This window comes from Camelus dromedarius, chromosome 17 (genome assembly GCF_036321535.1).
Source record: "Camelus dromedarius isolate mCamDro1 chromosome 17, mCamDro1.pat, whole genome shotgun sequence".
Classification (NCBI taxonomy): Eukaryota; Metazoa; Chordata; class Mammalia; order Artiodactyla; family Camelidae; genus Camelus; species Camelus dromedarius.
Window position 1 is genome coordinate 41,688,324 of NC_087452.1, and position 26,565 is coordinate 41,714,888.

The 26,565-nt window shown below is 42.3% G+C and overlaps 1 protein-coding gene across 1 annotated transcript in view; it reads right to left on the reverse strand.

Annotated features, from left to right (window-relative positions):
• CTDSPL (CTD small phosphatase like) overlaps positions 1 to 26,565 on the reverse strand; it is a 111,348-nt gene that overhangs the window by 18,227 nt on the left and 66,556 nt on the right. Inside the window, 1 exon segment of the mRNA XM_064496741.1 lies at positions 9,117 to 9,271. Within this exon segment, the coding sequence (XP_064352811.1) occupies positions 9,117 to 9,271 (155 nt within the window).

The window sequence follows — 26,565 nt, forward strand, 5'->3', positions numbered from 1 at the left end:
TTTCCAATAGGTGCACGAAAGATGGGGTACTTAATAAATAATGCTCAGACAATTGACTTGCCACCTGGAAAAGGAAATAAAGCTGGATTGCTACCTCATGCCTGACACCAACATAATCCAGATGGAGCAAAGATTTCAGTGTAATGATGAAGCCATTAAAATACTAGGAGAAAAAATAAATAAAAAAAATAAAATACTAGGAGACTATGTGGGTCACAGTCAGAGAGTGGGGAGATCTTTCTAAGCATGACAAAGTTCAGGAGCCTTTAGATTAACTAAAAGGCTAAGATAAGAGGAACAAATTTCCCTCTGTAAAATTAAACTTCTTTGTGGCCAAAATGATTATAAACAAGGCCAAAAGACAGATCATAAATTTGGAGGAAAGTGCTAATTTCCCTGAAGTTTAAACAGGTAACAGTAAAAAATCTAGAAGAAATGAATGGGGAGGAAGAAATACATATGGGCAGTAAATTTGTAACAAGACATTCATACTCACTGATGAAGAAATGAAAGCCAAAGCAATAAACTGATACTATTCTTTACTTTCAGAATAGCAAAGATTAAAATACTGATAATTACCACTTTTGATAAGGGAATGGGCAATCCCATACACTCTTGGTGGGAATGTAAATTAGGTTTTCAGAGGATAACCTAGCTTTAATCTACTAAATACGTAAAAATATATCCTTTGATCTAGCATTGCCATAACTAGTACCCGATCACCCAGATGACAGCTGTGAATTAACTTGGAGAAAAAACAGTGCTATCAGAGTATCAGAGGTCAGGCGAGAGGTGCCACCTGTTGAATGTCAACACTTCTGCAGAAAAAATACATGAATCTACTTCACAGCAAGATTAAACAGAGATCCCTGGTATCAATCCCACTGGGTATCCTACTCGAACACTGGCTAAGAAGTCGTGCTGATTGATCCATCTTTTTGATCAGTTTCCCAACAAAGCCCAACCCTCAACCCTCAGGCATGCTGGCAAAGTCAGAATCACTCCACAAACCCCTGCAACTTGTTCATCAATGAAGAGGTAAAGTTGTGAGAAAAATGAAATTATCAAAAATTTTTGGGGGCGATTTTTAAGTGACATGCATGACCAAATTTGGAGTCAGCCTGTACTAACGAAATCCATCATTCCTTTCAATGTAAGATCGCTGTATCTCTTGAATGTTCCCAGAATATATGTGGAAAAGGTCCAAGGAAAGATAGCTGATCAGATTTGAATCAGACAATCTGAATCAGAGAATCTGGATGGATTAAAATATCAATTTATGGACACCTTTAATAATCCAAACCCTAAGGACATAGTATTATGAAAGATCTCACTTGTTTTTATTTATTTGTTTTGTTTAGGGGGAGGTAATCAGGTATGTATGTATTTATTTAAATGGAAGTACTAGGGATTGAACCCAGGACTGCACACGTGCTAAGCACGCACACTACCACTGAGCTATACCCTTCCTCTGAAAGATCTCGTTTGATACGGACATCTCAATTGCAAATTTCTTTTGGGAGCTGATCATTGGTCTGCTTCCTGCTGACTGGCCTCAGGCTACTCAGCTCCGCTGGCAGAGCAGAGGGGAGAGAAGGAGCTGTGGGGTCGGCGGCTGTCTGAGGGGTGGCTGGTCCAGCCTGTGCTGGGGCCAAATGTGGGTGCAGCTAATGCACAAGTGCACTGGTTTCAGCCAAATTCCAGGATTGAAAACAGAAGTTGGTGGCCCAAGGGAGTGCCTGGCTGGGCAGGGTCTCAGTACAGCTAGGCTGTGGGAGTCAGGGGTGGGTGGTGGTGGTCCTGCAAGTTCAGGGCAAAAAACTGGGGTAGTGTTTCTTATCACAGGGCCACAGCCAAGCTACTGACACTGCTGAACAGTCAGAAATGGTCTGCTCCCCTGGGATGGAAGCCTTGTGAACCCAGTTCCACTGGGACAGAACCTGTTGCAAAAAACCCTCCTGGGGCAAAAGTAAGTTTTCCCAGTCTATGGAGCGCAGGAGTGTGGCCTCAGTTTATTCAGAGACATGGAGGCCCTTCGCAGAGAGAAAGGTGAGGATTTGGTGAATAGATGCTGGTTGCCCTGCTGTTCCTGAGAAAGGAAACTGTACAGAACTTCCTGCTCAGTTTAAAATGCAGCTTCATTTTTTTTTTTAAAAAACAGAACAGACCTGTTTATACCACATGATAAAAAGTCAATATAAATAAGAACATTAAAAAAATCTTTTATGTTAGTAGGCCCAAAGCTACAAGATTCTATGAATGTTTAAATAAAACCACATATTCTATCACAAATAAAATATACATACACTTGGTATGGGAATGACCTGCCTCTGGTCACCCTAGAGAAAAAGAAAAAAAAATCATTGTCAGGTTTAAAGAGAAGTAGATCATATACTCAAAAGAAACTTCAAAGCACTCCTGAGTACAGCAGTCATGTGATTTTGCATTCTCTGCACCTTGGTGGTATTTAATGAACACCCAATATATTCCACAGTCAGAGCATTGGGCTCACTCTGCCTCCCAAGGTCCCCCCCTTCCCTGACATATCAGGCCGGGTTCCTGAGGCTCATAAACCTTCTTTTTTATTTAAATAGTGCCTCCTTTACTCCCAGGAGTTTAATCTTTAATTGAAACATGAAAATGAAAACCCATACTATACTTCGATCCATGAATTCCTCTGATGACCGGCTTGATTCTTCTTTTAAGTAAGTTTTTCCCTGAGAAACTAAATATGCAGGGAAAGGAAGACAGTGTTATCAGATTACAAGGAACCCCATGGCCACCTCTGGTCCTCTTTCCAGGGCAGGAAAGGTGCAAGGAGTTCCCTCCGAAGCCAGAGACATGGGACAGCTTTCCCATTAAGGGGAATAAAGCCTGTATTTATAGGGAGTGCTAAGAAAATTCAGGCCCCAAGAAAGGGCCTCAACCATTCCTCATCCCCAGAATGCCAGACATTCCAAACCTGAGGGAAACACTTCATTTTAGCATCATTAAGAAATGCTAATAAAAGAACAAGTGTATCTCCATTGAGAATTTCCAGTTTCTGTGCTTCTTTTTTAGATGGTGGATGGGAGGTAATGAATTGCATGGTCATAGTCCCTGATAAGGAGACTGATAAGGAGACTGATAAGTCCCTGATAAGGTTTCACACCTCCCATGTCGCAGGATCTGTGAAAGTGTATCCATCTCCACTGAGGGGGGGTCACTGGAGACAGGGGTCTCATGGGAAGAAGCCAAACCTGACTGTCAACAGTGGCAGGTGGCTGGCACCTTTCTAAGCTCTGTTCTGCCTCTAAGAACCTTTCAGCAACTACTTTTTTTAAAAAAACTTTATTAATGGAGGTACTGAGGATTGAACCCAGAGAACCTCATACATGCTAAACACGTGCTCTACCACCGAGCTATTACCCTCCCTGCAGCAACTTCTTGATGATCTCCAGCCCCTGGTCATCACCTCTGCAGCATAACAACTACCGTTTCCTCCTGAGATGATCGTGAGGGCTTTTTCCTTCCTCACGACACCTGGGGCTTGTCCTAAGGATGCAGAAACTGCCTTTGGCCACGATTCAAGGCAGAGCTCTGCTGCTCTCCAACACAATGGCACAATCAAACCAAATCTCAGTTTTCAAGAATTTATGCAGAGAAGTTCATTTCAGAAGCTCTTAAATAATATTGTTCCCAACATCTGGAGCTTGATGGGGGAAGATTTTACACAGAAGCTCACAAGCCCATTGGGTCACTGTGGAGCAGGGCTCTCAACCCTGCACTACTGACATTCGGGGCCTGGCGGCTCTTTGCTGTGGGGGCCGTCCCACACGTTGCAGGACACTCCACTGCAGCATGCCTGGCCTCCACCCGCCAGATGCCAGGGGAAACCCTAGTAGAAGGGGTTTCTCCTGACATCTAGTAGTGGCAATTTAAAAACTCCCAAATGTTCGCTGGGGGCAAAGTCGTCTCCAGTTGAAAACCACCGCACTAGTGGGAGAGGGTAAGCACCTCCAACACAAAGGTGCACCTTCAGATGAGGTGAGCACATCAGGGAGGTGAGAGATGATAACACCAGACGGCTAGTTTGGAAGGGCTTGACAAAATACAGACCACGACCAATACTCTAGGACTTGAAAATTACTTGCAGGTGTGTGTGTGTGTGTGTGTGTGTGTGTGTGTGTGTGTGTGTGTGTGTGTGTGTGTGTGTGTGTGTGTGTGTGTGTGTGTGTGTGTGTGTGTGTGTGTGTGTGTGTACGTACGTACGTACGTACGTACATGGGACATGCACGTATTAGTGAGTGTCCAGTAACTGCCTTCACCCTGTCCTCGCCCTTAGAAGTCCTTCATGGTCTCTGCCCTTGGGGTCTTCTGGATGTCAGCTCCTCCTAGCCTCTGGCCAGGGGTTGCAGACACTTTTAGTTTGGGCAACTGGATAAGACAGTTAGGTAATACAATAACGGCAGCTATAAGTCACAAGCGCCAAGTCCAAATTAAGATGTGTTGTAAGTGTAAAATATATACCAGATTTTGAAGAGTCAGTAAGATAAAAGAATGTAAATTTTATTTCATTAGTAATTTTATTCTATTGGATATATTGGGTTAAATAAAATCTACTATTAAAATCCATTTCATGTTTTTAAAAAAGATTTAAAAAAAATGAGGCTACCAGAAGAACTTAAATTACGTATGTGGCTCCCACTCTATTTCTATGGGACATTGTCACAGAACATAAAGCCCAGCCAACTCGTGATAAACATTTAACATGAATGACAAATAAACCTGCATTGCTTTAAGCCTCTGAGGATTTGGGGTTGTTACTGTGGCATAACTCAACTCACACTGACTAGTACATCTACTCAGTAGTCACTCCTCTTTTCTCCTTTGTGAAAAGAGCTCTGATTTTGTTGGGAGCAGGAATCTGCAGCTCTAAGTCCTTCCCCTTTCAGGAGGGCAGCCATGTGGCAAAGTTCTGGCCAATAAGACACAAACAGAAGTCTCCTCGGGTTTCCTGTGAAAGCATTTACTTTCCATCAACAGGACGGACCTGGCTATTGCTACTCCTACCTCTCTTCTTCCCGTAAACGTAGATATGCTGTCCGAAGACTGTGACTTTGAGATAATAAACATGCGTGAGGATGAAGGCAAAGCTGCCAAGGACAGTGGAGGAGAAAGATCAAAAGACACAAGAACAGAGAGTCTGGGTCCCTGATGGCATCACCAGGTATCTAAACTAAAGCCCAGCAACTGCCAGAATCAGGCTTTTCACATGAGAAAAACAATCTCCTATTTGTTTAAGTTATTATTTGTCAGTTTTCGTTTACTTGCTGCCAAAATCATTCCCATCTGATACAGGTATATTATTGGAAACAGCATCCAGATGAATTTGTCCAGCCAACTGATACAGTCTTTGCCTTCTGTTAGGAGAATTTGGTTCATTAAACTTGGCTTTATGCCTACTCTTTATGTTAGGTTTATTACTTATTATGTTATTTTTCCCTTTTCTTAATTTTGAAGTCTGGTTCACAATTCTGCTTATTTCCCCTTTCATTCTCTGTACATTCTTGAGGATCTATTTTCTTTCATTTAAAAAAAATTTAATGTCTATCTTCTCTGTTCTTACGTTCCTTTTTCTTTTTTGCGGGGGGGGGGGGAATTTATTTTATTTATTTATTTTTAGAGGAGGTACTGGGGATTGAACCCAGGACCTTATGCATGCTGAGCACGTGCTCTACCACGTGGGGCCCCCTTGAGAACCTATTTTCTTTTCTTTCTTTTTTTTTCTTTTGTGTGTCATTTCTTTCATTCCTTAACACTTACATGTGTATTTTCTATGAACAAGGATAACTCCTGTGCAATGTTAATTCCATACCCCAGTACAATGATCAAATTTAGAAAATTTCACATTGATATATTTCTCTTACCTACTTTCCATATTCCACTTTCATCCACTTCTTCCCATGATGTTCCCCCGAAGCAGTTTCCTCCCATATGAAAACCAGTCCAGTTTCACATTTTATATTTAGTTGTCTCGTCTGTTTAGTTTCCTCAATCCAGAATAGTTCCTCAGCCTTTCTTTTGGGTTTGCTTGTTTGTTTGTTATGACACCCACAACATATCTGAAGAATTCAGGTCAGTTATTTTATAGAATGTCTCTCAGTTTGGGTTTTTCAAGTTTCCTGATGATTGGATGTGAACCTATTTTCGAATTATGCTACTGTCACAGTTCTACCCATAATAATTATATTTATTCCTATATTTTCTATACTTGTATCATGACTGAATATTGATTCATTAAGATTTTTTTTTTTGCCCCCTCTGAATCATTACATGTCTGAAACCATTACTTCTTTGTTTAACAGATAAATGATATCTTGGTCACATAGAGAACTTTAAATTTGTAACTTTTCTCTCAGTAGCCTGTAAACGTTTTTCCATAGTCTTCTGGCTTGTGGTATTGCTGATGGGAAGTTGGTGCTAATGTAAGTCTCTTTTCTTTGAAAACATCTTGTTCTGGTAGCTTGTAAGACTTTCTCTTTATACTTAAATTTCAGCATTTCAGCAGCATAACATCCAGGCGTGTGCTTCCCCGCCTGCCCCCGCTAATCCTGCTACAGACGTTCAATCTGCACATTCGAGCCTTCTTTCGGCTTAAGGAAAATTCCTTCTATTATTTTTTCTCTTTCTGGAATTCCTATTAGCTGCATGTTAGGTCTCCCAGATGCCTCTTCCCCTCTCTCACAATGACCATTTCTCTGTTTCTGGTCTGAATTTCAAAATATTTCTTCCACTTGCTCTTCCAGAAAACTAATGCAGTTCTCAGTAGTGACTATTCTCACGCTTTTTCTTGGTTCATACATTAAATTTTTGTATTTAGAAATCAGGGGATCTTTTTCAAGTTCTGAAAGTTTTTTTTCTTTTTAATAGAGGTACTGAGGATTGAACTCAGGACCTCATGCATGCTAAGCATGCGCTCTACCACTGAGCTATATCCACCCCCTCATAAGTTATTTTTGTAGTCAGAATTTATTTCTTGAAATATCATTTTCTGAGCAGTCTGTTGAAGTTTTCTTCTATCTCTTCCAGCAGTTTTACCTCAGTAGGGGCTTCACATGCTCATTGTTCAATGAGGACTTCCGCGGCAGTGGTAAACTGCGAGGGAGCACTGCAAGGCCAAGATGTCTCCATGGTCTAGCAGAGCCCAAAGTGACAAAGCACAAGAGACAGAGAAAGTCCCTGCACCACTGGGCTCCTCCAGGCACCAGAACTGCAAGCAATTCAGCTCATCAGTGAAGCCTTTCTGAGGGTCACGCACCTCAAGTGGGGACCCCAGGCTCCGCTGGCTGGCTGATCTCACAGGACTATACATTTCAAGTCTCTGTCCTAAGACTCCAAGAGAGGAAGCATTTTCCTCTGTTGGTGGCTCCCTGCTTCTCATTGAGTATCCGAAAGAATGAATCCTGTATCTACTCTTTCCCTAGGAGATGTCAGGAAAATTGGAGGCCATAATGTACTTCCCAGGCTCCACCTGCAGGCTCACGTGGGTTTATCCAGAGAGGGAACTTAAAGGGTCAGAGTCATGTGTTTGAGTTGTCATCTTCCCAGAGTCCTCTTCCTTACATTCACATGTACTTTTAAAATAATCTATTTTCTAACCACAAAAGTAATTTAAGCTTATTTTGTGAAAATTGGGAAAATAAAAAGAGAAAGAAAAAGAAATAAAGCAGAGAAAATCCTACACATAATCCTACCAATCTGATAATCTCTTCATATTTTGACATACATCATTCTAGTCTTATAAATGCCTGTGTGTGTGTGTGTGTGTGTGTGTGTGTGTGTGTGTGTGTGTGTGTGTATGCACTCATGACCATATGTGTACTTATAAATATACTTGCCTACTGCATTTTAACCTTCTGCCTCTAGGAGATACATTGTGAGCCTTTCCCTGTATCCGTTATATCTATGAGACTTCATTTTTAACAGCTGCACACTAGTTGACTGTATAGTTATTCTACGTCTTTTACTGTCTAATGTTAATCATCAGGTTGTTTACAATTCTGCAATATTATAATCTATGCTGGAGGGTATCTTAGGGTTAAATCTTTGCATATCCATGATTATATCAACAACACGGAACTGCCTGGGTGAAGGAATAGGCACATTTTTAAGGTTTTGAGATCATACTGCCAAATTTCCTCCCAGAAAGGTGTAGCCAATGTAGTGCTACCAATAACCAATTTATATCCTCTACTCTCTTACTACTCCCATGCCACACTCAAATATTACCTTTAAAAAATCTTTTCATAATTTGATAGACAGAAAAGGGTATCTCATTGTTTCAGTTTGCATTTCCTTGATTACTGACCATACTGAACATTCTTTCATGTTTACTGACCAACCGTATTTCTTATTTTGTGAAATGCCTGTTCATGTCCTTTGCTCATGTTATTTGGGACATAAAGTTTTAAGACTTTTGTGTCCTTGATCCTGACTGTCTTCATAATGAATAATCTCCTTTGACTCAGTGATTTTTACCTGAAATTCTATTTTGACTGAGATGACTATTGTAACCCTTGCATTCCTTTTCTTTATGTTTGTGTGATGTCTTTTTGCTCATTCTTTTACTTCGAACTGTTCTGAGTCATTCTGTTTCATTCTGTTAGACAGCATGTGGGTAGAATTTGTTCTTTCTAACCTATTGTGATATTCTGACTTAACATTTTTTATTTGATACATAGGAAAGAATATATAACAAATATATCTATTATCAAACAAGGTAGTTAAATTCATTTCTATTTTTTATTGGCTCTTTTCCAAGTCTCTGCTTCTCCTCTAGCCTTTCCATTTCTCTGTCTGCTCCTGGTTCTTTAACTCTCTATTTCATGCATTCAACTTCTCATGGGAGAATGTTATAAAAATGGGAAGTGCCTTATAACTCGCATCAAGTATGTTCTTTAGTTGCTAAATGGGGATAACTGACATATCCTTTAACCAAAAAAAAAAAAAAAAGGCTTTTTTGTAATTTCAAATCTTTAAGTAAGTGACTGCAGAGATACTGCCACAGATTCTTAAGGATGCTCATCAGGGCGGGGACAGACATGCGGCTCCTGTGGTTCCGCATCGGCACTGACCTTCTGAAGCCCACCGTTCTCCTCCACCAGTGGCGGAAGCACACTGGGGCCGCTGCCTGGCGGGGCCTCCACATTGTAATCACGGAAGCAGCAGAAGAAGGAGCTGAGGATGCTGCGGCTCCTCTGTTTCTTCAGGCTGACGCTGCACTGGGATGCTGGAAAGAGAGACAGGGCACACTGCAGCCAGCGGCAGCGGGAACTCACAGCTGTCATGCAATGTGAAAACTTGAACATGCGGTCGCCCCGGAGTCCCGGGTACCAGGAGATCTACTCAGGCTAAGACCAGGGGCGCCGGGAAGTTTCTCTAAAAGATTGTTATGTGAATCCTAGAGGGACAGATGGTCGATGGAGCCCACTCCTGCTGGCTGGACAGAGTTCCTCTGACCTCAGCCCAGTGGGGGAATGCTTGCTCATTAACTGACCCATCCTTGGGTCAGGCGCCATCTGCATTCCTGAACTCAGCAGATTAAGTCTTCCAACCTTGCACTAAGCGCTACTTCAAAACACAGATCCTTTCAGGCACAAATCAGACTTGACACTCCCTGAGAAGCACTCCTCTGTTAAGGGCACCAAGGGAGAGTCACTTTGAAACTGTGTTCCTGGACATTCTCTGCTCACCGTGGAAAGAAAGGACTAACTTCATGGGTTAAGAATAAGACATGTGAAGGCACAAAGCAGCTCTCTTTGCCAAGAAATTGATGAGGGTCTGGACCCACAGAGCCCAGGGCTGAAGTCTTCTATCACCCTACAAACAGAAACAGCAGGAGATGTGGCAGAGAACATCAGGGCCGGCCAGGACAAAGCCCATCTTCGTGCGACCCGGGGCAATACTGTGCCACGGACTCATCCCCTGTCCTGTCCTGGACTAAGTCTCCAGAGGGAGGGCTGGATCCTTTCTGATATCCAGGGCTCTAGACAAGCTGCCACAAGTCAGAAATAAAAGGCAAAAATTAGTACAGATGAGAAACACACCTAAGGGGAGGAGACTGACAACTTGGAGGTGCTGGGGCGTTTTGCCTGGGAATGCAGCCGGGGCTGTCCCACCACATACCACATCTGGGTGGGTCAGCGGCGCTGAGTAGAGACCACAGGCAAAAGGCCCTCGCTCGGGGTTAATGGGAAAATCACTACTGGAGGAAATCATTAAGTCCACATGATAACTGCTGGAGTTTATCTCCCACAAAGCAATCCTGGCATGATTCCTTTTTGTACACTCGAGTGATCTGTATAGTGATTTTGTACACCTTCTCTCTTAAAAGATCACAGAATCTTTGGTTAGAGTCTTGGGGGTACTCTTCTGCCAGCAGCAAAACCAAATGCATTCCGATGGAAATTCTGAAAAAGACTGAAAGGCTGCTTTGCCAGCAACTCCACAAGCACCGATGATCCTGAGCCTGGGTTCAGGCACGTGGCCCAGTCAGTGTGAGCGAGAGATCCTCATTTGCTAACGATGAGCTTTAGAACCACACGTCCCTGGAAAAACTGGCTGTTCTATCTTCTTTGTGGATCTCCGGGGGCACATCCCAAGGCACCCGTGTCCTCATTTCAGGCCCCACACGCCAGGCCACCGGGCACAGCGGCCTCCCACGCAGCAGCGGTGGGAGCGATAATGCGTGCTGTTTACCGGGGGACCTCCAGGTTCCAGGACTTTGCCATCCTCCTCTCAGTAACCCTCACGGCTACCCCGGGAGATAGATGTTACTGCTTCCATTCTACTGCCGAGAAAATACAGTGAGTGATTGTGTGTGTGCCCAGGTCCAAACCCAAGTGGGCCCGTTTCCAGGGTGGGTGCTTTCCCTGCTCACATGCTGAAGACAATCTGGAAACAACTTAGGTCAGCCTGAGAAGTAGGGAACATGCCAAGTGGGGAGAAAAGCACTGCAATAAACTTATACTGAACAGAAATGACCGACTCAGCTGTCTTGTTGTGACTTTGGGTGTTTCTGTTCTTATGCCACACTCAAACAGTTTATCAGAGGCAGGAAAAACTGTCCCTTCCCCGGCTGATAGCACATCTCTCTGCAAGGAAACAAGCTGGGTGTTCGGAGACACAGAGCAGTCGACATGACATGCAGGCTGGGCAGTAAACAGCTCGGCAAAATGCACCTTCCCAGATCCTGTTCTCATCCTCAGATCACATCCCTCTTCCCAGTAACTAACTTAACATGCTAAAAAAAAAAAAAAAAAAAATCCTGAATCTGGAGCCAGCGAGCCACTGAGACTTTCCACCATATGACTATCTGCTGTGCAGCAGCTCCAAATAGACCTGTGGGATGACTACTAGCCAAGCCACCTGGCAGGATCCGGCAGCTCACTCAGGTTCTCCCCTCTCTGCAGGAAGAGCTGAAGCAGCCCAAGTGTCTCGTGTCCAGGGATATGGGAGGGTCCAGGCCTCCTTCTGCTAACTGAAGTCAGTACTAGGGTCTGCAGGAACCTCCAGGAGGCTGAGGTCTTTCTAATTGTGGGTTGGGCTGGTGCTCTCAAAATTAGGCTAGCTGGGAAAATGGATGGACTTGCTCAGGACCAGCGAGTGCCTCACCCCACCCTTGGCACTCACTGTTCCTGGAAGGTCAAGGTGGGGCTGTCTGGGTCTCATGACACTGCCGCCTTCCACCCCAGCTGCTGCCTCTCCGCCAACTATAATCCGGAAGGCCCTTCATTTGCTCATAACTTCTGGGAAAAGGGTTTCAGCTGATACATAAAATCAAAATCTGTATTTTAATGGACAAATGTTTATCTTTTAACATTAGATCAAAAAAATCTAGATAAACAGTTGTACATCGGACTTCATCATAACCGTGCAAGACAAATGAAAAGAGACTGTAACAGGGAAAAGACTGGCAAAAATACATTACTGTGTAACAGTAACTGTCAGACTCTGGGTATTTATGTTTCTCCCTTCTCTATTTTCCAAATGTTTGATGGTAATTTTACTCTAACAATGGGGGAAAAAAATCATCTTGTTAAGCTTGATTTCAGGAACTTTGTAAAGCTCAGGAGAAACCACATCTTAGCCCTAAACCTGAATCTTTAGACTTACTCTTTTGCTTTTCACCCTGCCTGAGAAGCGAAAACCAGGCAAGATGAACATCAGGTCTGGCCAGGACAAAGCCCATCTTTGTGAGACTGGGGCAATACTGGCTCGACCAGCAAATGCACGGGACCTAGGACAGGTCACGTGACTTCTTTGTGCTTCAGTTTCTTTACCTGTAAAATGGGGACAATAGGCCTGTTGTGAGAATTAAAAGTTCTTATAAAGTACTCAGAATGGTGCCTAGCACAGGATAAGCAATTCATAAATGTTTGCTCTTACTTATTGTCACAAGTCTATAAGCTTTTGTTTCATAAAGCAGTGGGGGTTCTCCAGGTAAATCCTGGCTCAAAGGCTGGCTTCTGTGGGTCTTCATGTGACCCCTGGCATCTGACAACCAGGAGGCATAAGTTACTCTGACAGACCTTGGCTACTTAAACTGCAACTGGGAAAGCAAAACTAGAAAAATCTCTGAAGTGATTCTACTCAATTGCTCTAAAAACTGGAGATGCAGAGATGAGGAAAGAAAAGGGAGGTAGGGGTTAAGGGTCCAGATGAATGCTCTTGGGGCTGTTTACCTGCATCTCCTTAGAAAAAGAACTATGCTTTCAGGTTGAGGCAACCACTTAGTCAGCTCTCTGCTTAGCTCTGCACCTGCCCCGTCTGCAACTGACACAGTGGCTGCTTGCCCCCAGCTGTGCATCAAAAAGAAGCACCTTCCCATGTGAGGAGGACCGCATGAGGACCATGCAAGGACCCCATCACGGTCTCTCTTGCAGGCTCCCCGACTGGGCCTTTACAGGCTGCCGTTTCCCTGGGGCTCTGGCAGTGCAGGCCAGTCAGAAGGACCACCCCTCTTCCTCTTCCTTAGTTCTGCTGACAAAGACATGCCCATGCCTGGTCCTAGCAGCTGCCCTTCTCTCCATACAGACAGTTGGCCCACGGGAGTGGAATCCCACAGGGTAGTCAAAGGAGATTGCTGGCAGGGGCAGATGGGGTGATCCTAAGACTTAAATTTCTCCATTTCTCTGAGCAGTCCTGGGTGAGAGACAGAAATCCTGGGAAGGTTGTAAAGAGCTAGAGATGTTGGGCACAGGCCTTCCTCTGCCACACTCTGTGCCCTCTGACAATGCAGGGGGCGTGTGATGCTGTGGACAAACAGGCAGTGGCTGTTTCCCTGGATATACCCTTGGGGCTAACGCTTCTCTCTGGGCCCCTGGACCTGGTGTCACTGCTGCCCAGCAAGTTAAAACCACGTTTCCCACTCATATATGTCTGCTTCTTTGGCTCCAAGGACTGGGGACCTCCCATCCTCCAGCACAGCAAAAGAGGGGCTTAGAGAGGGCCTATGAAAGTAAGTGCACAGATGGTTGGTCTCTTTGAGGCTTTAGTCCTAAAGATGAGACAGGAAGCCTTCTAAATACCTCCCTGGTCTCTCTGGGCAGACTGCTGGCTGGGTAGCAAGAACAAGTATATTGGGGTAGAGGGATAGCTCAGTAGTAGAGTGGGTGCTTAGCATGCGCAAGGTCCTGGGTTCAATCCCCTGTACCTCCATTAAGTCTTGTCTTTTTTTTTGGGGTGGGGTGGGGTGGGGTAGGGTTGGGTTGGAGAGGTAATAAGGTTTATTTATTTATTTATTTTTATTTACTTTTTTTTAATTTACTTTTTTAATGGACGTACTGGGGATTGAACCCCAGGACCTCGTGCATGTTAAGCACACCCTACCACTGAGCTATACCCTCCCCCTCCAGTACCTCCACTAAAAACACAAAAAAACAAAAAAAAGAGCTCCTTCAAAGCACCACCTACTGATGGGGAGTGTAGCTGACACCTGATATTTTTGCTGCCAAAATCCATTATCCTTCTTTCTGGTAAAAGTTCCCCCACTCTCACTCCACCAGCTTTCAGTCCATTGCCGGGCCAACCAGCCACACGATCAGCTTAGGGATGGGCCCATAAGCCACAGTGGGCCAAGAAAAGTCTGCCCCAGGGTTCATGCAACAGCTAGGGAAAGAGATGTTCTCTTTTTGTAAGCTGCTGGGGTGTAAGCCTGGAGCCACCTGTGGCCACCTTTGCCATCAAGGGAGAAGCACCTACCTGAGCATGAGCCAAAACTGAGGAGAAAGTAGTTGAGGTGTGGAGAGGGGCAGATCTCCGACATCATCTGAGGACTTGGTTTCAATACACTAGGCCTTTCCGGAATTTTCAGTTATGGAAGAGAATACATTCCGTTTTCCTTTTGAGCCAATACTAACTGGGCATGTTACTGGCAATGGAAAGGATTATGCCTGAAAACGAGAGCTCCCAGGTGAGGCCACGCAGAAGCACTGATGAATCATGTAGGCACGATCTCTGCCTCATGACATGCACACCCTTAAGGAGAGACACTTGAATACACAACTCTGATAAAGTCCGAGCCGTGTTAGGATGGGGCAGCACGGGGCACTGCTGGTGCCCAAGGAAGGGTCCAGATTTGGGGGTGAGGGGTGGGAGTGATTTCTTAGAAGAAGTGTCTTCTAAGCTGGGCTGATGGTTTCATAAAACTGTTGGAGGGGACAGGACGTAGGGGAATGGCAATGTCTGGAGGCCCTGAAGTGAGAGGAAGCATGAAATATTTGAGAAATCCAAGAAGTGGCAAGGAGTACACAGTGGGGGTGATGACAGCAAGGGCCCTGTAAACCATGGGGACGAGTCTGGCTTTGATTGTGTGAAAATGGGGAATCACATTATCAGACCCATACCACAAATGTCATGATTTGATGTCTGTCACTGGAGCTACTCAGCTTAGATTTTAAATTATAACCAATGTAGGCTATCAATCTGCATTAAAGATTTCCAGGATATGTACAAATTACAGATGTGCACTCTTTCGTGTAAAGGGCCTAGAATGTAATTTCTTATTTTAAAATGGACTTTAACGTGAAAGCAACCTAAATGTCCATAGACAGATGATTGGACAAAGAAGATGTGGTATATAGATATAGATGTAGTGTATCTATATCTATATCTATATACACAATGGAATACTACTCAGCCATAAAAAAGAATGAAATAATGCCATTTGCAGCAACATGGATGGACCTAGAGATTATCATACTAAGTGAAGTAAGTCAGAGAAAAACAAATATCATATGATATTACTTATTTGTGGAATCTAAAAAATGATACAAATGAAATTATTTACAAGACTCAGACATAAAAAGTAAACTTATGGTTACCAAAGGGGAAAGAGTGGGTGGAGGGATACATTAGGAGTTTGGGATTAGCAGATACAAATGACTATATATAAAATAGATAAACAACAAGGTCCCACTGTACAGCACAGGGAACTATATTCAGTATCTTATAATGTCCTATAATGAAATAGAATAGGAAAAAGAATATATATATGTACCTGAATCACCATGGTGTACACCAGAAACTAACACAACATTGTAAACCAACTATACTTCAATTAAAAAACTGACTTTAAATACAAGTTGGAAAATACATGGAAAGAAAATGAATTTTGGAGTTATATTTGGGTTCAAATTCAGCCCTGCCATCTGTTAGCCAGTGTGACTTCATTTGCCTGAGCCACAATAGTAACATGAGAATCATAATATCTACCCCCACAGGGTTGTTGTGTGAATGCAGCAAAAACATGTATGCTTGTGTGAGAGAGAAATCTACCAGCAGCTTAAGACATAGCAACAAAAACTTATGACTGGTTTGGATACTGTGCAGTGTCACTGTGAACATTCAGAAGTTCACTTGTATCCAGACAACAGTCCTCACCAAAGCAGCCTGCCTCCATGAGAAAACACGTAGGCAGACCCATTTTGCTTTTGGTTTTGTGAATTCTAAACTTAGAACCTGAAGTAGCTCTTTAAAACTCTACCTCCTACCTAGTGAAGGTTTCTTTGTGTAATAATAATAATGCTAGGAAGCAAACAAACAAATAAGAAGCAGCTCCACACGTGAAGCTTAAAATAAACCCTGGGATTCAGGCCTCTTCTAGGAACTCTTATATAAAATATGGTTAGAAATAAAGGGTTGCAGTCAAAAACATGGAATGTCTCAGGGAAAGTCCACTGAGGCTGACAGTGAGGGTCTGGTCCTTTAGTGGGACGAGGGGAATCTGTTTATGCCAACAGACAGAAGGCACAACTGACCCCATCACCAGTTGGAATAATAGGCCAAGAGAGGCATTTCTTTTCTGTTTTTTGGAGTATTTTTTTTTCCGTCTTTGTTTTTTTTTTTAATGGAGGTACTGGGGATTGAACCCAGGACCTCGTGCATGCTAAGCATGTGCTTTACCACTGAGCTATACTCTCCCCTCCTGAGAGGGGCATCTCTAATGACTCTCTTACTTCCTGACCTGACTGGTTCCCTTCTGTATCCAGAAATTGAAATGTTGACCCAAAAAAGCCAGCATTTCCTAACTGGTGTGATAGCTGCCTGCCACATAAGCACCACCCTTTCACAATTTTTGTGTTCCAGCCTGGGTTCGATTCCAGATGTAGAGAGGCTGAGAGTCGTCCTGAATGAACCCCTGGCTGCAGGCTCTAGGGTCTACTTTGGTTCTGAGCATCGCACACTCTCCTCTGTGAGGCCCTCACCAAAATCTGTCCTTATGCCTGACCTGACCTAGAACTCCCAGTGCCCCCACATCTCTGTACAATCCAAGGAGTAATTCAGGGTGAAGATGAAAGTAGCTGAAACGCCGGCGGACGTGTTTGCTACTGACGATGAATCCATCCCCAATCATTCAAGTTTCTCCCCAAGTGAAAATACTGCACCTTGGCAGCTACAGAAGACAAAGAAGGTTGACCTTGAATTTCCACAGCGCCAAGCCAGCCTATGTGCTGGTTTACAGTCCAGACTGCCCAAGACCCAGTATAATAGAATTTCTAGGGAAAAACTGACAACACACGGAGGTTACTGTTAATTTGTCAAAGCACCGAAGCTGTCCTCAGAAACAGCTTCTTTCTTGTCACAGGAGCAGAACTGAGAAAGGTATTGCACAGTAGATTTATGTCATCCCTGTATTTATAGCAGAATATTAAAAACATGTGGACACCAATACTGTTGTGGCTGCAAAACTAGACACCAAGAATTTCCCAAAGTAAGGCTATTTCTTCACATTCGGAGATGTCAGAGCACATTCCAACCCTGAAGAGACCATACGGCTGAATTCACAGCTACATTATTAGGGGGAGTGGCGGGGGGCTAAATACCTTTTTCTAAAGGAGGAGGGAGAGCTCCTCCCAAGGGTCGAGGGTCGGCATTTAAATGAATGCGCCGTTTCTTCTCTCCCAGAACTGGGCTGCAATGTCTGGAATGCATCCCAGGTCCGTGGTTTGGAATGGGTGTCTAACAGGAAATTCTGGGCAGTCTATGCATACATCACATTCCTTTCCCACCCCGAAAGAGTCGTCAACAAACACAACTTTCCTCTGTTTGAATAAAAGGGGGGAGGGATTTGGGGGCGGGGAGAGGCCAGGGCGCAGACCGCACAGAGTTCAAAAGCAGATGTGGCCACTGAGAATCCAAACATCCTTTTCTCCTAGAAAAAGGACTCAGCCACTTTTTCAGTCAGTCCCTATTCTATTTCCCAGTGACAGATTTCTCCAGGGACTTCTACCTGATGCTCTATGAAAGAAACATACCTTTGGAAGCTCTTTTTCCCACTGCAGCCGGTAATGGGCAGTGGTTCCTCCAGCAGTGAGACATCAAGGGGGCAGACCAACAAGGGGCAGATGGCTAAAAACTGGGCAGGAGAAATTCTAACTTCATCCTCCCGAGATGGTAGGATGTGCCTCCCTGGCTCACTGCTGGTTCTTAACAGCCCACGTTGTAAGAGGCCCTGCACATAAATCACCTCTGGTCTTCACAGTGTGCAGGGCTCGGAGTGCATACAACTGCGCAGTGAGGGTACTGGTGTTCCAAGCCAGAGCAGCCTGACTGCAGGGTTCCCGGGCTTCCTACCACGCCTCCCTGCCTCTCCCTAGCACTTTATGGGTTTGGGTTTTATTTCCTGGGAGTAACTCTAAACATGAGGCCTTGTGCTGCCTGCCTTTACTCCAGATATTACGCTTATGAAATCGCCAAAACGAACCAGCAATACTCCTGGCAGCCCTATTAGACGAAGCCAGACACAGTGGTTGTTCCACTGTCCCTCGAATGTACCCAGGCCACCAAACTCTGTGACTCAGCCTCCCAGGAGAGCCCCTCTGCCGGGAATGCCTTTCCTGGCCTCAGCACTTCCCCAGAGCCCCCCATGTCCCAGGTCACACAGCTCCTAAGTATCAGGGCTGGATATACACCAGGTCTGGGTGAGTCTAGAATCTAAGCTTTTAACCATCACTATATAGAGTCTGTTTTTCACATTGAGAGCCAAAATAAGTAACGGGACAGAGGACTGAAACAGATAATGCACTTAAGAGGAAGTAAAGGTTAAAATTTAACAGTAATCAAATAAATGAATGTTTAACAATGAGGCCCTGTTTTGTACCTAATAAATGAACAGAAATGATAAAAGCAAAAACACAATGGCCAACGGTGGTAAGGCTCAGTTGGCCCATTCACGCAAACACTGCTGGTGACTCTGTAAACTGGAACAATCCATGTGAAAAGCAGGCGAGTGATGTGTCGAAGGCCATGAAGCATTCATGCCAGCGATCTAAGCATCCAACAGAGTGGGGATGCTTAATTAAATCAGTGCCCAGCAACTGGAGCAAACACTGTGCAGCCCCAAGAAATGACAATGAAGAAGACACGCGGGGAAGCACATGCAGTCAGGGTCAGGAGAGGCATCTCCAGACACTGTGCTGCACTGTGTCTGTTAACTCTGGGATGTGCTTCTGGGCTCTAGGGGCACCGGCTTGGAACATACCTTGTTCACGTCTGAGTCCCTAAGACCTACAGACACCTACTATATGGTGCAAAACAGGCCTGTCATAACAGGTGTTCACTGAATGAATGAACGTGTCAAAAGGAAACACAGAACAAAGACGACTGATTTAGTAAAAGGGAACAGCTCCTGCGATTCTTCAAGGGCACACTCAGCCCAGCAGCACCCCTTTCCTGTGATGCCCTCTCGCCCACAGCAAGCCTCCCTCCTCCAAGCAGTTTTAATCTATGCCACCTACGTGTGGTCAGCCATCTTCTGGGGAACCCAACTCACAGCTCCCTGCAGTGTTTAGTGAAGATGGCAACCCCTGCTTCCTACAAGATAATTAGTGCAAGTTTTCTGAAAGAGAGATTATGTGGGATTCACCAATGTGTTAAACAAGCATGATGATCTCTGGATCATAGAACTAGGTTGATTATTATTTTTCTATATACTTTTTAAAATTGAGTCTTAATTTTTACAATCTACATCATTTTTATAGTGGAAAAAACTGAGTAAATATTTAAAATGTTTGTTTCTACTTAATAAAATACATGTGAACTTTTCACATTTCATCAAACATCCTCCTACAACCTTATTTTGACTGGTTGTATTGTGCCATAATTAAACCAGCTTTGGACACTTACATTGTTTCCTTTGACAATTGCTTGTTGTAACAAACACTGCAATTTGTTTGCTGGGCATAATCTAGTTGTTCATCAGTGTGGGACAAAATAGAATACAATTCTGGTGTGGAATATTATACAGCTGTTAAAAAGAAGGCTGCAGCTCCACATGCATTGATAATAGCTAACACTTATCTTACCTAAGATGCATCCCACACTAATCTATGCACTTTACGTATGTTGCCTCATTTAATCCTTTCAGTAATTTTACGAGGTAAGAACTATTATTCTATTCATTTTGTAGATGAGGAAACTAAGGCCCAGAAAAGTTAAGAAATTTGCCCAAGATGACACAGCTAGTAAGTGGTAGACTTTATTCAAACCCAAGTAGTCTGGGCTCTAAACCTCCACACTGTACTCCCTTCTGATGATGGAGCACGTTCTAAGATGTAGTAAATGAGAAAAGCAAGGTACACATGGAACATGTAGTGTGCTACCATCAACCTTCAAATTCAAAATCAAATAAATTAACAAAATAAAAAGCATAGGCACGTACACATTCTTATTTGTATAAAGAGTATCTCTGTAAGGATTTATATAAATAACTGATAGCTCCACAGGAGAGAAATGGAGGACAGAACTGAGGGGAGGGAGAATTACTTTTCACTCCATTCCCTTTAGTACCCTTTGGATTTTGTATCATGCATTAAAATAATAATTGCATACTGTGTATCATGCATTAATAATAAGTAAAAAATTAAAACATCAAAAATAATACTGCAGTGAGCACAGTATACATATTTTTATGTGCATGTCTGATTATTCCCTTAGAAGAAATTCCTAGAAATGTAATTGCTTTTTCAAAGACCAAAGTCTTTGAAAAAAATGTCAAGCCTTTTGATATCCACGGACTATCTGCCACCTAGAGAGGTGGTGTTCCATGCAGGCTGTGCAAACACAGAGACGTGAACTGGCCTTTGCCAGGCTGAAAGGTGAAAGTGGCAACTAGCTCTTGCTTTAATTTGCATTTCTTGGATTGCCATCCAAGTTCTACAATCTCCCATATATTTTTTGGCCATTTCTATTTCTTCTTTTGTAGATTTTTTGCCTATTTTCCTATTTATTTCTTTGACTTGTAAGGGTTCCTTTGTCATATATTAGAGGTGTAATCCTTGGACTATTCTGTATGTTGGAAATTGTCTCAGTTTGTCTTCAGTCCTTTATTTTTTTTTTAATTGTCATATAGTCAGTTTACAATGTCGTGTCAATTTCTGGTGTACAGCATCAAGTTTCAGTCACATACATACAGACATATATTTGTTTTCATATTCTTTTTCATTATAGGTTACAAGATATTGAATATAGTTCCCTGTGCTATACAGAAGAAATTTGTTGTTTATTTTATACATAGTAGTTAGTATCTGCAAATCTTGAACTCTCAATTTATCCCTTCCCATGCTTTACTTTTTAAAAATAGTAGTTATGTATGCATGCAAGTTTTAGTTTTTAGGAAGTCAAATCTAACAGTTTTAAATAATTCCTTCCCACCCTACTATAATATATGATTCATTTATATTTTCTTACAGTTCTTTTTTAGTTTAAAGTCAGTATCTTTTAAAGTAGATATTTTATCTGTTCGGCATTCATCTGATACACAGTAGGATATATGAATCTACCTTTCCCCCCAAAAGATTAATCAAATATACTAATAATATTGGTTGAAAAATTCATCCTTATACATTGATTTAGGCATTCTTTCTGTTCTCCCTTATCCCATCCCATCCCATCCCACTCCATTCCTTTGCTTGTGCCAGTAATGTACAGCTTTGCTACTGTAGATTTATTGTTTTATATTTAATAGTACCAGTCCTCCTTTATTTTTTTTCCAAAAGTTTCTTGGATAGACTAACCCTTTATACTTCCAGATGAATGTCAGAATCACTTTATCAAATTCTAAAAAAAATACCATAGGGATTTAGTTGCATTAGGCTCATTAAATATACATCCACTAATTCTAGTTAATTCCATTAAAGTAATTAAAATTAAAATGAGAAAGTTAAAAAATCCATTTGTTGTACCTCATTCCTAAAAACTGTGCCAGGATTAAAAGTGGCCTTGGTTATCAGCTTAAAATAGATTGTTATAACTATAAGGTATTTTATGGGTCCCCTGGTAGCAACAAAGAAAATACCTATAGAAGAGACACAGAAGAAAATGAGAAAGGCTGAGTTGGTTTTTTGAAAAGACCAACAAAATTGATGAACCTTTAGCTAGACTAATCAACAAAGAGAGAAGACTCAAGTAAAATCAGTAACAAAATAGGAGACATTAAAATTGATGTTACACAAATAAAAAGGATTATAAGAGACAACTATGAACAATTATATGCTAATTGGATAACCTAGAAGAAACAGATAAATTCCTAGAAGCATACAACCTACTAAGACTGAATCACGAATAGAAAATATGAACAGTCCAATAATGAATAAGAAGACTGAATCACTAATCTAAAATCTCCCAGCAAAGAAAATCAATCCCAGGGCCAGACGGCTTCACTGGAGAATTCTACCAAACATTTAAAAAAGAATTAATGCCAATCCTTCTCAGACTTTTCTCAAACTTTTTCAGAAATTCAAAGAGAAGGGAATATTTCAAATTTACTTTATGAGGCCAGCATTAACCTGATACCAAAGCCAGACAAAGACACTACAAGAAAAGAAATCCTCAGGCCAATAGCCCTGATGAATATAGATGTAAAAATCCTCAACAAAATACCTTTTTTGTATTTAATAACACATTAAACTGTATTAAATTTAATAGCCCATTGAAAGGATCGTACACCATGATCAAGTGGGATTTATCCCTGGGATGCAAGGATGCTTCAACACACAAAAATCAATCAATGTGACACAACACATTAACAGAATGAAAGATAAAGTTCACATGATCTTCAACAGGGGCAGAAAAAGCACTTGACAAAATTTAACACCATCTCATGATAAAAATATTAAAAAAAACTAGGATTAAAAGAAAATTACCTCAACATAATAAAGACTATATAAGAAAAGCCCATAGTTAACATCATACTAAAAGTAAAAAATGGAAATCTCTTCCTCTAAGATCAAAAACAAGGCAAGGATGCCCATTCTCACCACTTCTATTCAACATAATACTGGAAGTCCTAGCTACAGCAAGTGGGCAATAAAAAGAGATAAAAGGCATCCAAATCAGAAAGAAGTAAAATTATCTCAGTTCACCGATGACATGCTCTTATATGGAGAAGACCCTAAAGTTTCCACAAAAAATATTAGAACTAATAAATGAATTAGCAAAATTACTGGATATAAAATCAATGTACAAAAATCTGTTGCATTTCTATCCAGTTATAATGAATAATGAAAAGGAAATTAAGATAACAATTGTATTTACAGCATCAAAAAGAAAAAAATACTTAGGAATAAACTTAACCAAGGAGGCAAAAGACTTCTACACCGAAAACCATACAACATGGCTGGAATAAAGACAGAAAAAAATGGTAAAATAGCCAATGTTCATGAATTAGAAGACAATATTGTTAAAATGTCCACACCACTCAAAGCAATCTACAGACTCAATGTAATCCCTACCAAAACACAAAGGCCTTCTTTTTTGCAGAAATACAAAAAAACAATCCTAGAATTCATATGGAATCACAAAGACCCTCACATAGCTAAAACAATCTTGAGAAAGAACAAAACTGGAAGCCTCATATTTCCTGAATTCAACATATATTAGAGACGCACAGAACAGTGTGGTACTGGCATAAAGACAGATATATATACCAGTGGAACAAAATAGAGAGCCCAGCAATAAAGCTATGCATACACAGTCAAATGATCTTCAACATGGGAGCCAAGACTACACAACGGGGAAAGTAGTCTCTTCAACAAAGTGTGTTTCTGAAAACTAGATATCCACATGCAAAACAATACAACTGGACCCTTAGATTACATACCATATAAAAAAATCAACTCAAAACAAACTAAAGGCTTAAATGTTAAGACCTAAAATTATAAAACGCCTAGAAGAAAACACAGGGGAAAGCTTTGTAACACTGGTTTTGGCAATGATTTTTTGGTATATAACACCAAAACACAGACAACAAAAGCAAAAGTAGTAAGTGGGACAATATTAAACTAAAAAGCTTCTGTGCAGCAAAGGAAACAACCAACAGAGAGAAAAGGCAACTACAGAATGGGAGAAAATATCCGCAGACTATATACTTGGTAAGAGGTTAGTGCCCAAAATATATAAGGGACTTCCTACAACTCAAAAGCAAAACAAACAAACAAACAAAACCCCCATATAATCAGATTTTTTAAATGGGTAATGGACTCGAACTGACATTTCTATTAAAGAAGACATACAATGGTCAACAGGTATATGAACAGATGTTCAATATCACTAGTATCAGGGAAATACAAATCAAAACTTCAGTGAGGTATCACCTCACACCTTGCAAGGATGACTACTGTCAAAACAAAAGAACAAGTGTTGGTGAGGATGCGGAGAAACTGGAACACTTGAGCACTGCTGGTGGGAATGAAAAATGGTAGCTGCTGTGGAAAACAATATGGAGGTTCCTCAAAAAACTTAAAACCCCAAGTTTTTAATATTAAAGATATCACTACCATATGATACAGCAATCCCACTTCTGGGTATTTATATGAATTAATTGAAAAGAGGATCTCAAAGAAATATTTGCACTGCCATGTTCACTGCCGCATTATTCACAACAGCCAAGAGGTAGAAGCAACTCAAACGTCCATCAGTGGATGAATGGATAAAGAAACTGGGGTGTGTGAGTGTGTGTGTGTAATGAAATACTATTCAGTGTTAAAAAAGAAGGAAATACTGCCATATGCTATACATGGATGAACCCTGAGGACAACATGCAAGATGAAAAAGTTCTGGAGAGCTGATGTACAACAATGTTCACATAGTTAACAATACTGTACTGTACACTTAAAAATTCATTAAGAGGGTAGATTTCATGCTATGCGTGTGTGTGTGTGTGTGTGTGTGTTTAAAACCACGTTAAAAAAAAAAAGTGGGTTTGGGAGGAGGCCACAACTCCTGCTGACAGAGTACCTCCTATGCTGTGTAAGCGGCTCACATGCTCGACCTTATACAACCCTCGCCTCCTGTAGGTGTATCATCACCCTCATTTTGGTGGCCTAAAAGCGAGGCACCCAGGCTCAGCCAAAGAATGCAGTTATGTACCAAGTGGTAGGCCTGGAATTTGTACTCAGGTGGGCTTATTCACTCCTGGCTCATCACCACCATCACCTGACAGTGGGCACGGCGAAGTATCCTCTAAGTGATGTGTGCGTTTGCTTCTTCTTCGTGTGGACAACAGCCACAATTCATTGATTAAAATTCCACTAAAAACTTACTGCTATTATTAGGCCAAACTTCTTCCAACGGAGTTAAAGTAGAATTACTGAAGTAGCAAGCCAGTTCACCCAGAACACTCTCTTTTAGGGTGGTTCTACAATTAAAAAGTAACCGTAAAATGTAACCTTTTCTCTCTCTCCAGGCATACCAAATACCGGGTTCAAAACTGAAAAAAGGGATAATCACCTCAGATACTGCGGCACAGGTCTCAATAATCCTCCTCAAAGCAGACATTTTCTGAGGCCAAAAATTAAAAACAGCTCAAGTCTGCCAGTGAGTAAGTCTCTAATTCTTAACTCAGTTTTGCTAATGATCAACTCTGACTGTATATATGGTCATTTATTCCCAGAGTCTCTGGTATCGCTGAGGCAAGACCTGGATGTCTGGTTATTCCGCCAAGAGGGTTCCCTTGATCAGAGGCCCTTCCCCACCCACCAGTCAGGCCAGGGAACCTGATGACGGGAAGTGACATTCCTAAGTCGGTCCCATGGCCCTACCTGGGCCTTCACCTGCTCAGGGACAGCACTGAGAGATCTCCCAGGATTATCCGATTTTCAGAGCTGGAGAGACCTCAGAGGGCGCTGAAGTGGGGGTTTCTAAGTGCATGCCTGTGATATAAATTTTGAGTTGGGGTCTCTGGGAGCCCAGGCAGCTACACAGCTGCATGGACTCACACCCATGTGGCTGGTAAGAGTCAGTGGCTGTTTCTTCTTTACAATGTTGAAGGACATCTATCTATGCCTCTTTTAACAAATGAGAACAAAAATTAACTCCTTAATAGCTTATCTGATAGACTGATAAGGTGGTCCAAGGTGGGGCCAGGAATGAAAAAAAAAAAGTGTGTCTCACGTGGGCCAGAAACCTATGACATTATCCACCACAGCAGTTCCCCTCAGTTCTCTGGTGTGGCTTCAAGGAAGGTCTCTCCCGACCTCCCACTGCTCTGCTCATTTCAGCTTTTCTACTTTCATCTCCACTTGATTCGCGGGGGTACCTTTTAATTTCCTTTTGTCAGCCAGCCTACCATCTCCTCTGTGGTTTTCCAAGGCCTCACAGACCGCTCTCCCCAGTTACTACTGGTCATCCTTCTGGCCTGAAGTAGCAGGACTGTCAGCCCCCAAAGGGCAGTGAATTCATCCAGCATATGTCTGTTTAGTGTCTACTCTGTGTCAGGGAGTGTTCTAAGGGCTGAGGAACAGAACAGTGAGCAGAACTTACTAAAGCCCCCACCCTCACTGAGCTTACATGTCAGGACAAAGAGACAGACAGTAAACAAACATGTAGAACACAGGGCACGTCAGATGGTGATAAGTATTGTAGATCAAATAAAGCAGGAAAGAGGTTAAAGAGCGGTGTGTCTGTGAATGATTTTATATGGGGCATCTGGGAATGACTACACTTATTAAGTGACATCTGAGCAAAGGCCTGAAGCAGGTGAGGGTAAGCCTTCTGGGGGAAGAGCACTCCGGGCTCGCAGTACAG